Source organism: Typha angustifolia, chromosome 12, assembly GCF_048772165.1.
Source record: "Typha angustifolia cultivar Huaian chromosome 12, ASM4877216v1, whole genome shotgun sequence".
Classification (NCBI taxonomy): Eukaryota; Viridiplantae; Streptophyta; class Magnoliopsida; order Poales; family Typhaceae; genus Typha; species Typha angustifolia.
Window position 1 is genome coordinate 6,247,473 of NC_133250.1, and position 13,809 is coordinate 6,261,281.

At 37.2% G+C, this 13,809-nt stretch overlaps 1 protein-coding gene across 1 annotated transcript; it reads right to left on the minus strand.

Moving 5' to 3' along the window:
• Window positions 1–1,084: 1,084 nt before the first annotated feature.
• On the minus strand, window positions 1,085–1,585 carry LOC140772029 (pyruvate dehydrogenase E1 component subunit alpha-1, mitochondrial-like). Its single transcript, XM_073113910.1, has one exon. It carries the CDS (start codon window positions 1,583–1,585, stop codon window positions 1,085–1,087), a length of 501 nt encoding a protein of 166 aa, XP_072970011.1.
• Window positions 1,586–13,809: the final 12,224 nt, after the last annotated feature.

A 13,809-nucleotide genomic window follows, 5' to 3' on the forward strand; every position in this document is an offset into this window, starting at 1 on the left:
AAGATGTCTCCCTTAAGAAAAGTAGGGAAAAAAGGGGAAAAGAATGAGCACTTGTGGGGGATTCGTATACTTTTCTTTCTTATGAATGAAAGCTGCATCAAATTTCTCAAATGATAGAAGCTCAGTTGGTAAATAAATCTGCTGCTAAAACTCAAATATTTCTTGCAAGTAATTGGAATTAGTGTTTCCAAAGAATTCCAAAAATCTTATTAGCATAAGATAATGGTTATTAATTTTAAAATACTCGTAAGATTTCAGAAGAACCTAGCGATTTTAATTACTAACTCATATATTAACTCTGCCATCCTGTGATTGCGCTAATTAAGAACTTGATCCTCAGAAGCTGACGAGTTTTTAAAATAGGTTTCATGCTAAGAAACACAACTAGCTACCTCACTGTTAGACTTTATGAGCACATTAAATGCCATGTTGGAGTGCAAAACTCCGACTCAATGTCTCTCTCTCTCTATAGATTTATAATAAATAACATATCAAACAGTAAATTTTGATTTATAAATGCAGCATCTACTTATGCATGCATATTATTATGTATGCGCATGTAACATTTGTTAAACAATATCTAACAACTCCAACTTTTTGATAAGGCCTACATAGATTTAGAATTACGGGTGGCAAATCTTGACCAAACTTGTTAACTTGACGTGATAACCTAATTCTTAATCAGGTTTGAATTTAGTATAATTATGTTCAAGTCGTAAACCGGTCAACCTGCTAACTCACCAACTCATATGTAAGGTAACTAAAGTCTAAAACTTATATCACCCTCTCATTCTCTCCAGTCTCTAGTAGTCCAGTCGCAGCCGCAAAAAAATTTCACCACGCCTCCTCTCTCTTCAATCTCTTCGGCCATTATCTGTCGCTCGTTGCGGTGCCTCCTACTTAGTCTCCACTTGCCGTCTGCCCCGAGAGTTTGCCAGCATTCGTCTGTGGTGCCTTCGTTCCCATAGTGCCGACATATTAAATGCCTTGAATAGCTACCCTTGGTTCGCTGCCCCATATCCATATAACATAAACATCACTGACCCCTCCTTGTTATACTTCTGAGCAAACACAATGCCGCATCCTAAGGGAACCTGCCCCCAACAATCTCGTGTCCCCCGTAGAAATTCGCATCCTTCTTGTAGAAATGCATCGATCCACCCTTTCCTTTGGAGCATCCATTGCGATGGCCCATGAGCTTGTCGAAGACGGATACAAGATCCCCGTCGTGGTTGAGGTAGATGTAGTGATCATGGTAGGCAGTGATGATGGCGTCAAATTTAGTGATAGCAGTCTCCTGGCTGTCGTAGAGGTGGCAGAAGCCATGGATGAGCTTTGCCTTATATAGGAAGTCAGCAACGATCTGCATGCGATGCATGGTGGACATGGTTCGAAAGGAGAGGAACATGGAGGAGGTCATGTCAACGGAGTGGGAAGGGGGATTGATCCAATTGCTAGTGAAGGGGATGCTCATCTCGATCATTAGGGTTTTATTGCTGGAGGTGTAGGAGAAGCCATGAGAAGTGATGGAGAGAAAGCGGATGGAGGAGGTGGAAGAAAAGGAGAGGCGACGAAGGAGCACCATGGTCGTCGTCTCGAAAAAAATGGGAAGGCAAAGGAGGAAGAAGAGCAAGTAGAGGAAATGGATTTGAATACTTTGGTGGGACCTTCTAGATACGACGTGTCCTACGGCAATATGTGACATGACATTTATTTGGCCTCACGAGATGGACATATATGTATTAGGATTGTAATTTTAATGTTGTATGAGTTTTGAGTTGGTAATAGGTTATTTTGTATGTATAATACACCATTTATATATGCTAAATCAGTATATTAAATTTTATATAAGATTTATATTAAATGGGTTAGACGAGTTGTGTTAGCGTGTTGGATTAACATGACTAGTTTAAGCTGATATGATTATTGTCCTAATTGGAGGTCCTTGGACCTTCTACGGCATGTGTTAAACCTCATTCTATAGTGACCAAATTTTTAACCTCTCTGAGGGGATTGTTTCTATGCCTATCAGGGTCAACTTAGAGTCTGCTAGGGGAATACTATCTTGAGGATCTTCTCATTGGGGTTGCCTTTGATTTGGGATGATCTTTGAAGGTTGATAGGTACACTCTCGCCCAGTCTAGTTGCAGCTTTGTGTAGAAATTGATCTATCTAAGCCTTTGAAATAAATCACCCATGTTGGCCCCTCTAGTGAGTAGATCAAAAAGACAGTTGCATATGAGAATCTTCCCTCTGTATGCTTTTAGTGTGGGTAGATAGGATATTGGAACATGGTTTGCCCAAAGATGATGGCTGCTAAGGCTACCATGACCACCTCTGATGAGATAGTGGGGCCTACTCTTCGCTGCTAGATGGTGGTCCGGTGACCTAGTCAGACCTATCTAACGGTACTCTCATCCTATCTAATGCAAAACACTTCTTAGATTTGAGTTAAAAAAGAGGTCATCGTCCTCGTTGCCTAGGTGGCGTGTGTAATTCGAGCCGAAGCTTGAATCGAAGTTAATTTACAGCCTAGATTTGTGATCAAGCTTGAATTGTACTCATTTTGAGCCAATTTCAAACTTAAGCCAAGCTAGAGCTTAAATAAACTGATTAATTAGCAATTTTAAGCTTTATCAATTCAAGCTATTTTTTAGCTTGAAATAAAGTCTAATTTAACTATAAAGATATAAATATTACCAAAATACAAATTATAAGCAACAAAGAAAATTACGTTAGAAAATTACAAGTAATATTTCAATTGTGTTAGAAAATTAAATTAAAGAAAAGTATTTCTACTAAGTTAAGACATGAACATAATTCTTAAATTGAACAAATGTAACATCCTCAATGTTATCAAAAGAAGCAAATACATCTTCACTCTTTAGTTCCAACTTCTCTAACAAGAAATCATCATTATATCTCTTCTATCCTAATCAATCAACCAAGATAAATGTATCACATTAATACAAACCAAGTATAAAAGTAAAAGTAATGTATAAATCAAGATAAATCTGACAAATAGTAGGGACTTTAAAATCCCAAATTCAGCACAAGGCATCATCCTTCTCCCAACTACTACAAAAAGAGGATAGACCAAAACCAAAACCACAAATACATACCTATCAAGAAACAAGTAGATCTACGAGAACTTTGTCTACTATCAACTATTGAAGAAGATCCAAGATCGGAGTTGAGGGAGACTAGGGGTCAACGATGAGACTTGGTGTAGGATCGTGAAGGAAAGAGTCGATGAGGGCTCAAGGTGGAGCGGTATGCTGACGTGTTGGCATGCCGAGGTGAGGAGGTGCGGAGGTTGAGTAGTGTGCTAGCGTGCGAAGGTGGTGACTGGTGCGAAGTTGGAGAATGATGTAGAGAACGACCGGTAGGTTTGGGACTTGGGAGAATAGGAGCTTCTCATTTTTGGAAAGTTTTAAACCTAGGGAGAGAGAAGATGAGACATTAGATCAAAAGATCAATGGTCCATATTACTCATGTTAAAAATATATATATAGATAATTTTATATTATAGAAATTTATTTTGAGCCTTATTGAGCCGACTTGATTGAGTCGGCTCGGGATCAAGCTCAACTCATCTTATTTTCATGTCGAGCTCGAGCCGACTCAATTATTTTGATAGCCCTAGTGGCGTTAACAATATTGTAACCAGTAGTGAGCTAAGTATCGTGTCTACTATTTTGAGAGAAGTAAGCGATAAGAATTTTGTTTGGGTGGTAATGTTATCGCTGTCTATGACTCTTCAATAGGTAATCCTATTGTTCCTGATATTGGTACTGCGTTACCTCGGCTAAAGGAAGCCTGCATTGAAAGATCACGTGGGCATCAGACACATGGTAGTAGAGGCACCATTTGGGGTCGTTCTTAGGTAGTTAATTATCTAGATCCCTCAAGATACGGTCTCCAAAACTTCCAATCTCCATCCCCTCAAATGTTTCGCCCATTACGCCAAATGCTTCACCTGTTGTGATAGCGATGTCATCCTACATTAATGGTTCTTCTGACTCCTTGATAGTTGTGATGAAAATTGATCAGGCAGTGCAAGCAAATACTAGCCATAGTCATACCTTGCCTACTATGCACGTCTTATCAAAGCAGTCACCCCATGTGGGTTCTATTGACGCTACTGTGCTAAGTGAACCAACTAGCCGCCCTTATTTAAGGTTCATAATCATTCTTTTGTTGGTCAAGATGCAACAGATGTTATGGCTATGGGCAACTCCTTGGTATTCATTCCCATAAGTTTTTTACTCCTTTTATTGCCTTGCCCTCAACACATGTCTTTAATATCCCTCCCTACCTTATGTCCTTCCTCCCTATTCTTATCCCCCATCCCCCATCCCCCATCCCCCATCCCCCTCCCTCTCACACTTCTATCTCATCTGTGGACCTTTTTCTCCTATACTACCATGGAGATACCAGGTCTTGGCTTTCGGTTCTAACCTAACTTTTAGTTCTCCCTCCTCCCCCCGACCTAGACTATAGGCCTTAGCATGAAGAAATTGTGGCTTTGGCCACCAAGCTCTCAAATGGGCCAAAGCCTTGGAGGCATTGATATATGTGATGAGGACCCTAACCTCGATTTCAAGTTATCTCCACCCCAAAGTCATTTCGACAAAGAAAGCTCCTGAAGCCATACTCTTTAGTCAAAGCTATCGAGCTGTTAAGGCCTAAAAGTGGCAAATAGAAGAAAGCAACGAATTTGAAAGACAGCGATCGTGCCATTAGTTTGATCTCTCATCTCAACAACTATTGAGCATTATCCTCCCTCAATGGTTATCTAATACATATTATGTGTAATGCCTGTCACCAATTACATATGCTCCTCACGTGAGTGGAATGCACATGATGTCCACGAGATTTATTAGTTAATATTTCAACACAATAAACAAGAGGAAAACTCATATTTCCATAAATAATATAAACCAGAAAGAAATCCAAAATAGCAAAAGCCATAACAAACCCCAAAATATAAACTATAGACAAATCCTAATGCCCATGCAAGGGCTACAAACTATCTAGCTTACTTTTTAAGAATAAAAAAACTATAACTAGTCTTTGTCAAATCTTTCGCGGGCTCAGGTCTATCTACCAATCTGAAAATATTTTTACCAATAGATGATGAGCATAAAGCCCAGCAAATATTCACTACTATAAATTAAAAGTACTGCAATAAATAATGCAATATTAAGTAAATATGATTATGTGCTTCACAATCAAATCAATGTATTAGTTACCCATACTTAACATATCCATATAATGCGCACATGCATTAGCAACCAATAAGCTACCATATATCAATTTAGACTATCGAGTCCTCAAGCTTGAGCTCACACCGAACTCCGCTCATAAGCCATGTCAATAATACACCACATGATATGCATCATCTCAGACTACCAAGTCTGTAACATAGGCTCATAAAGAGTTACATCTGTAAGCCACATCAACACTCACACCCGACTACAAAAGCCCACAAGAGAGGGTAGGTCCTAGCGGTAACTCGCCAGCTTGTCACATAGCAAACAACAAGATTGATTATTCACCACCGCAGACTAAAGAACTCAATTGTAAGTCCGTCATATAGGTAAGTATTGCATATCGATACTACTATCCGAGCCCTCGGCTCTACATCATTTGCACCACTACATGAAAGTCATAAGCTATAGCTCATAGATGCCCTTATCATGTGTCATTGAGTATCGCTAGGTCTACGTCATTTTGCCCTTCTCTCTCTATCTTAAATACTCTAAAAAGTATGACTCTCATCGATCGATAGTAAATCGCCCATCACTTGGTAAAACAACTGTCAGATTGTCTATGATTAATAGACTGAGATCTTAGACATGCCCTAATATATATAAGTATAATAATATTCCCTACCATTAACCATAGCTGGGAAGGTGTTAGGTACTATCGAGATGCAATAGTCACCCTGTTTATAGCCATGCATGTGTGCAAGTGGCATGATATTATACAACACAATACATATATATATATATATATATATATATATATATATATATATATATATATATATATATATCATATTTTACATGCTAACACACGTTTATGCCTAATAAATATGAGTAGAATTCATGCTATGCGAAATCTTACAGAACAGCAAAATAAATTTAACATTCATAACTTACAATAATAACAGTAAAGAAAATGTATGCACATGCATGATATGAATATAATGATGTCATAATGTAAGTTATTTTATTCTATACACTACTCCTAGATTATAGAAGTTTCACTTGCCTGACGTCAATTTCCTGATATTAGTTACGAATGTGCTATGAGATGATCCTCATAGGGTATGGAGTCCACCTTGATAAGGGAAGTAATAAAAAGTATAAGCATAAAAACTTACCACTGATTAATTAAATAATCCTACTAATGTCCGATATAAGTTTGGATAAGTCAATTTAAGAATTCTCCTATTTAATTAGTTAGGTAGGACTGGGATAGCTGTACTAAGGCCTGATGTGTTATTAAACGTAATTAAAATAATTTATCTCAAAATATCGTTCATATCATTATTATCAATTTACAGTAATTAAATAATCAATATTTAATAATCAGCTTTGTTTAATAGGGCAATTTGTTTACTACCATTTTTCTATATTGATCTATATTAATTTTCTGATAGGAGTAATTAATACAGCTATACTCAGACCACTGACTCCTCTAAAAGAATTGATTTAATCCAAAATTATAATCGGCCATGCTAAACTCCAATTAGAGCTAAAACCCTATTAATTTGAATCATTAAAATCAATTAGTAGTGGTACTCTTATACTGCTACATCATTTATTAATAATGGTTTAAAGCACTAATCATAACAAACAAAACCACCCTCTATTGATAAATATTATTATTAAGGCTCAGGTTTGATAGCGATAATTAAATAAAAAGACCAAAGTAATTTAAAACAAATTAGATAGCCATTAGTCTACTTGGGCCAGCTCAACGCTCGAAGAGTCCAACACAGATCCACTAAGAATAGGCTCAAAGCCCCAAAGCCACAACGTTAACTCACCAAGGTCGGGCCTGACGTTCAAACCACTCAATAAAGCCGCTTGGTTTCAGTTATAGCCCAACCCACCACCAATTTGGGCTGGGTATACCTACGGCCCCACCTATCACAAACTTGGGTTGGGCTGCATGCAGCCAACCACACCCTAACACGGGTTGGGTTGCATGCAATACAACTACACCACAAACTCAGATTGAGCTGCATTGCACCTAGCCAACTGAAGCATGAGAAACCCTCCCTCCTTCCTCACCTCGATCAAAAGGAGGAAGGAAGGATGAATGGCTGTCGATGATCACCACTATTGGTAGCCAGGGCCATCAAGCCAACCAATGCCCTACCAATGAAGGAAGACACCCATGATGTCAACTCGACCGGCAAGAAAGCCAAAGACAACCCGTAGATAGCCAAGACCAAGCCAGTGGGGGGTAGGGGAGTTGCTGACGATCCCGGCTGCCGACAATCCCAGCTGATCCCAATGACACCCTCCCTCGGCAAGTAAAAGCTAACTAAGGAGGAGTCCATAATGCTGGTGGCCAAGGTGAGGGGCCGCTCAACAGCTCTGGCCACGAGGGCCCAAATGTGGGCACTCTATAGCGACTCCTTGCGAAGAGGTAAGCTCCCGACCAACTGAGAGGAGGAGACGACGACGATGGTGGCCAGAAACCTCCCAAAAAACCAATGGGAAATAGGTACCTAATGTGGCATTTCCAAGAGGCGATGAGAGCCCACGAATGGTCACAACCAAGAGTGCTTCATGAGGTGAAGTTCCATGGATTGGCACGCCGATGACTCGAGGTCGTTGGCCAACAAACACCTTCGAGGAAGGCCGAAGCAATACAAAAAGGGAGGGAAGATTCTACTAGCTAATAAAATGCAATTAAAGAAAAAAGTGGACTCACTTGTGGTGTGATTCATGAGGTCATCAAGCTCCGGCGGCACTCCGACGCGGTGGGAAGAAGAAAGGGGGAAAGCGAGCTGCAGCGAGGAGGAGGGAAATGAAAAGAGAAAAAGAGGATAAAAAGGATAAGGAAGGAGAGGGAGGGAAGAAAAGTTTGTCTATAAATATGATCATTGCCTCATTTTCAACCTTTAGGTTGAAAACCATCACCCACTTATTCTTCCATTGTAGGGTGGCCAACACCTTATAGGATTTTATGAGGGGTTATTTTTGACTCAATTTTTTAAATGAAGTGGGCCAATAGTTTCTTACTTGACGTGGGTGAAGGCCTCTTAATTCAGTGGGAACCTCCACTCCTAGGTGATTAAGGTAAACACAAATGGATCCTTTATGGATCGATATGGGATTGGTCGAGCTAGATTTGTGATCAGGCTACCTAATGAAAGCCCTCTATTTGTGGGAATCTAGTGTGGTACATTCAGCTTTGTGCTAGTTGTTGACGCAATAGCAATGCGTGAAGCCCTTCTCTTCCTAAAGGATAAAAACTTTTATGATGCTAGTCAACATTGTCAATAGAACTTGCACGACATCCTAGGCAGTGGACTCAATTACCGATGATATTATAACTCTGACTTACAATTTTCAAAATTGTAAAGTTAATCATATTTTTGTGAAACTAATTATGTTGTTAATTGGTAATTAGCTAATGACGGCAACTCTTTAGGCTATAGTTGTACATGGGATGGGGTTCTCTCTCAAGCTACTTGTTATTTTAGTCACTGACTCTAATAGAGTGTTTTGTACTAGCGATAGTTAATTATAAAATCTTTTTCCTATTAAAAAAATTTATATCATATATCCTCAATTTTTCTCTAAAACCAATATTTTATTTATTTTTTCACATCACATCAAATATAATAATGGCACCCAACTCTTTTTACTAGTGTAAAATAAAATAAGGCTAAGAAATAAACTTAGCTAACCAAGTTCATATGCTATATTCATTCTAAGCGGCCCCTAATAGAGCTAATTGAAAATAAACTAGAGTTGGAGCAATAAATCATAAATTGTAGCCTAACTATTATTGTGTAAATTGAATTTCTCCCCAACCAAGAAGGGTTAATGGGGTTATGTAGAATTTTCCTTTTAGTTCATGAGCTTATATGGATATTAAAAGAAGTGTACATGAAAAAAAAAGGTGATAATTTTAGGCTGACTTAAGAATTCGTAAAACTATATAAATTGTTTTCCAATGAGCAATTTATTATAAGATGGCTGAGCCAAACAAGTAATCTTATATAGTTTTGTTTTCCAGACTTGAATTAATCACAAACTCGTTAAAATATCCTAAAAGAAAAGAGAGAGTCGAAGACAAAAGGTGAAAGGCGGGAGATATGATAGGTGTCCTGTACAAACACATGTTTCTGGACAGTCGGCAGCCAGCCAATGGTGCTCAAAAGCAGGACTCATCAATTCATCGTGCAGTCGTAATCCGGAAGTACAGCTTGTCGTGGAAGTGCTTACGTCACTCAATCATAGACTGCAAGATTTAATAGTAATTGAAAATAAAACTCAAAATTAAATGCTATGTTACATCTAGAATTTTTGAACTATAAATTAATATCACTTGTACTCTTAAATAATAAAAAAATAAAAAATTCCGTCGCAACCTTCAAGGAGAGAACTCCCCGACCAGAAGAAACTATATACTTTTTCCAACACATATGCTTGGCAGTGGTCCCTCTCCATTCTTCGAAGATATCTTTTATGGTATCCAAGCTATATCTATAGTAGTCGATTGTATGGGATTATTCACTGACTTCCAAATCTCTCCGGGCCCTTTCCTTTTCTTTAATTAGAATATAAATAAACAGAAGATTTTATTTCGCCCCCCTTCATTTTACTTTATTTCTATTTCGACCACCTCTCTAAATTGACTCCTATTTTGTATTATAATTTTTTTTAAATGCACTTAAATTAGCTATAACCTAATTAGGAGTGTAATTGAGGTGAGGTTTGCTTTGTTCGGCTCGAAATTAACAAATGTATGGTATTGAGCTAACTAATGTGGGCTGGAGCTCGGCTCGCCCAAATATGGAGCTGAGTCAATTTCTCAAAATTTCTATAATATATATACTTCTTAGCTATAACATTTACATATTATTAAAGAGGTGAATAGATATAAAGATGATTCTTAGTTTTTCCACGTAGAACAAAATGTGGGCCAACTAATGGTTTTACATTGTAAAACATGGGATTCGAGCCCATGAGTTTTATTATATTATATTATATTATATATATATATATATATAATTTGAGTTGAGCTTGAGTGAGCTAAGTCTAGCTCAGGTAAGCTCGATTTTTGTATCAAGCTAAACAATCGAGCTCAGCTCAGCTCAGGCCGAGCTTGCCAGCCTCACAAACTAGCAAGCTATTTTGACAATCATAAACCCGATGGATAAAGATGAAATGTTATATATTTTTTTAAATATAATTTTATAAAATACCAAAATTTTATGTGACACTTTACTAATTTTACGGCTTTTTAATTCCAACCGTGGCTCACCCTCATCATTTTCTCTCCTTAGTCAAGGAAGAGCTCATTAGGAAAGAAGATAATTATTTTCTATTTTGTAAAAATTATGTCTTTTGAATATTGCATTACTTTTATTGAAGGTTTTGGGAAGAAAGTTTTGGAGAAGATTTGAAGATGATCTTTTATTTTAGTAAAGGATCGGGTTTTACAACCAGTAATTTTAGCACAGGATCACGGGATCACAGGATGTCGTCGCAATCCAATAACAGCTTGAGGCAATGCCTCAATAGAGGCTTGCATGGCCCTCTGCGATTTCATCAAATTGGCCATCATTTAGACTAGATCTAGATGTCCCAACTTATCTAGTAGAAGGTGAGGCCACCATTGGTGAGATGGGATCAAATCAATCTTCTCAAAGGTCATTGCTTCTGCCATAGTCGAGCCTTCATGCGAGTGCATGGCCATGGTTTTGGTAGTAGGCATTTGGTCCAAGGAATTGTGGCTCTAATACCAAATGATATGTTCTTAGATAGAATGGGTTAAAAAGGTGGATGAATGGTGATTGATGGTGGTGACAATGTTGGTAATGTTGGCGGTAACAATCTGATTCCAAAGAGTTACAATAAATTCGATCAAAATAATATAAATAACTTATAGATTATAGAATATAGATTTCTGAATAGTTGAGTCTAGTGTTGGACACTATCTCCTTAAGACCAATTCGCCCTCCACCGATTGCTTCTGGAACAGTGGACGTTGGTCTCCCAGGATACAACGACTGCCTTGCACTGGAAAGAAAGCAGCTTTCTAATGCCTTGATTGAACCAGAACTATGTTGTACTCTCTTTCGGATGCAGACTCGACTCTAGAAGAAATGAACCAAGTTTTCTTCTCTGATGTTGTGTTTAATTATGCAGACTGACAGCCTATTTATAGAGGTAAACAGGCTTGACGAAAAGATGCAAAATGTCACCGAATGGATGCACCAATTCGGGTCAAAAACTAATTTATAGTTACACTGTGAAGAGATGCACCATTTGGGTCGAGTTCAACCAACTAACTGAATTGATTAAACCGAACCAAGCCGCGCCGGGCCGGACGGCGCGCGTGTGTGTGAGTTAAGTTGCATAGTAACATTTACCCACAAAATAGGTACTCCTTTTGGGGCCCAAAGCCCATAAGAAGTTTGTTACTTATATACCTTACTAACATTTCTCAAATATCCAATATGATACTAAACTTCATTTTCTTTATTTTCCATTACCATGATACCCACTTTAGAGCCAATTTTCATTCACTTCTTTTCATGGATTTGACTAAGTGAATATTTGATAATAAAGTACACTTTGAGCTAAATTAATTCCACCATTAAACCATCATTAATAATGTGTGGGCCCCACTTAAAACTTAGCTCAAAGTTAATAAAAATTCATGCCAAAAACATGAAATTACTAACAAGTAATGGTGTGGGAGGAATGTTGATATGATGAAATAGGTCGATTTGAGGTTTAGAGGGAAAGAGGAGGGAGGAATGATTGGCTCCAAGAGACTAGGGAGGTACGATAGTCAAAGGAGGGAGGTAGGTCGACAACCTTAGCTGGAGAGAACGAGAGAGCGAGGAGATCGAGAGAGAGAGAAAGAGAAGAAGAAGAAATATTTAATACTCATCAATGATACCCTAGCTTACGCTGCTGTTTGCATATATAGAAACCTAGCCTAAAATCAAATAAACATTCAATATACCCTAATCTGAACAAAGGTTGCTCTCGGCTTGCATCGTTCGGAGACTATTCGAATGCCTCAGCCTGCAACAAAGAGCCCTCCAAAAATAGTAAACAACTAAACCTAGATAAATGGGTTCGACCTAGCAAACCCATTTTTATATTGTTTCCGAATTACATCATAAAATCAAAACTTATCTAGGTGATAAGGAAGTTTTTATCCCAATTTTTTTAGGTGTTTGGCTGCAATTATATATATATATATATATGAATAAGTGTTGAGATTAAAAAATAGAGGATAAATGGTATTTGATTGTGATAATTGGGATAAGAGATAAAAATAATTCAATTGACTTATTTCCCTTTTATTGTTTAACGTAAATATAAATTTATTATTTCTTTTTCTGGAGAAAGATAAGAAATAAATTTATAATTAAATAGAAATTGTAATTTTATTTTCAAACAATTATATGATCTCATTATGATTATTTAAAAAATTTCTAGCCAAAAACTAATTTAATATAATTCATCATAATTTATACGAAATGGATAATATCACAAATAACATCTCATGTCAAAACATTTTTCACTGTAACGATATTATAATATATTACAGCCATTACAGATGTATATTGTACTCATATTTCAATTCAGTCACTTCAAAAGTTAAGATAAACGGGTGAGATATACCAATTGTTTTTTTCTATTCCAACTTTTAGCTGGGACAAAAAAGGGTTTAACCTATTTTATCCCTTGTTTTTCATCTCCTGTTTGACATAAAATATTTTGGGATATATATATATATATATATATATATATATATATATATATATATATTTATAATATAACTTATAGATATGCCCGAAAGGGGAGAGAGAGAGAGAGAGAGAGAGAGGAGAGACAGGCAATGAAAGTGAAATTTATTGTTAGGTAGTGCATCACATTCTATCATACATCTTCTGGCTATCAAACAATTAGAAAATGAAAGATGGTCCACATACCCACAAATACGCATGCATAGCCGCGGATAAGCACATGAACATCCGTCCATCCCCATGAAGATAAACAGGAAGCACATTGATTGAAGGGTGAATAACTAGACAATGATCAAAATGATGATATTCTTCTGGGTATCTTTCGCGACTTAATTCGATCCCAATCTGACAACGCCAACCCAACTAAAGAGGAATTCAATTGTAAAACGCATGGGCATGAAGTCATGGACGTCATATATATGCATGCATTATGAATCATTGCACTGTTAAAGGTTAGACATTGAATTATTGAGTTTTGGGACCAAAGTAACACAGTTTAAAATTTAATTTATCAAAATGGACTACTGTGCAAACTTATTACCAAAAGGGGGTCAGATTGATCGTAGCCCTACTGAAAACGTTTTAAAGTTTAGTATTTTACTCTTCTAGGTAAAATGTTGAAGAGTAAAATGCTGAACTTTTCAACGTCTTTCTTCTGGGTAAAAACACCGAACATTTAAGCATTTATCTATATTAACCAGATTAACGAGTTGGCTAAATATTGGATTTAAACACTAAAGAAAAGTTGTCTAGATTGATTAATTGTAGTACTTAAAATGTTA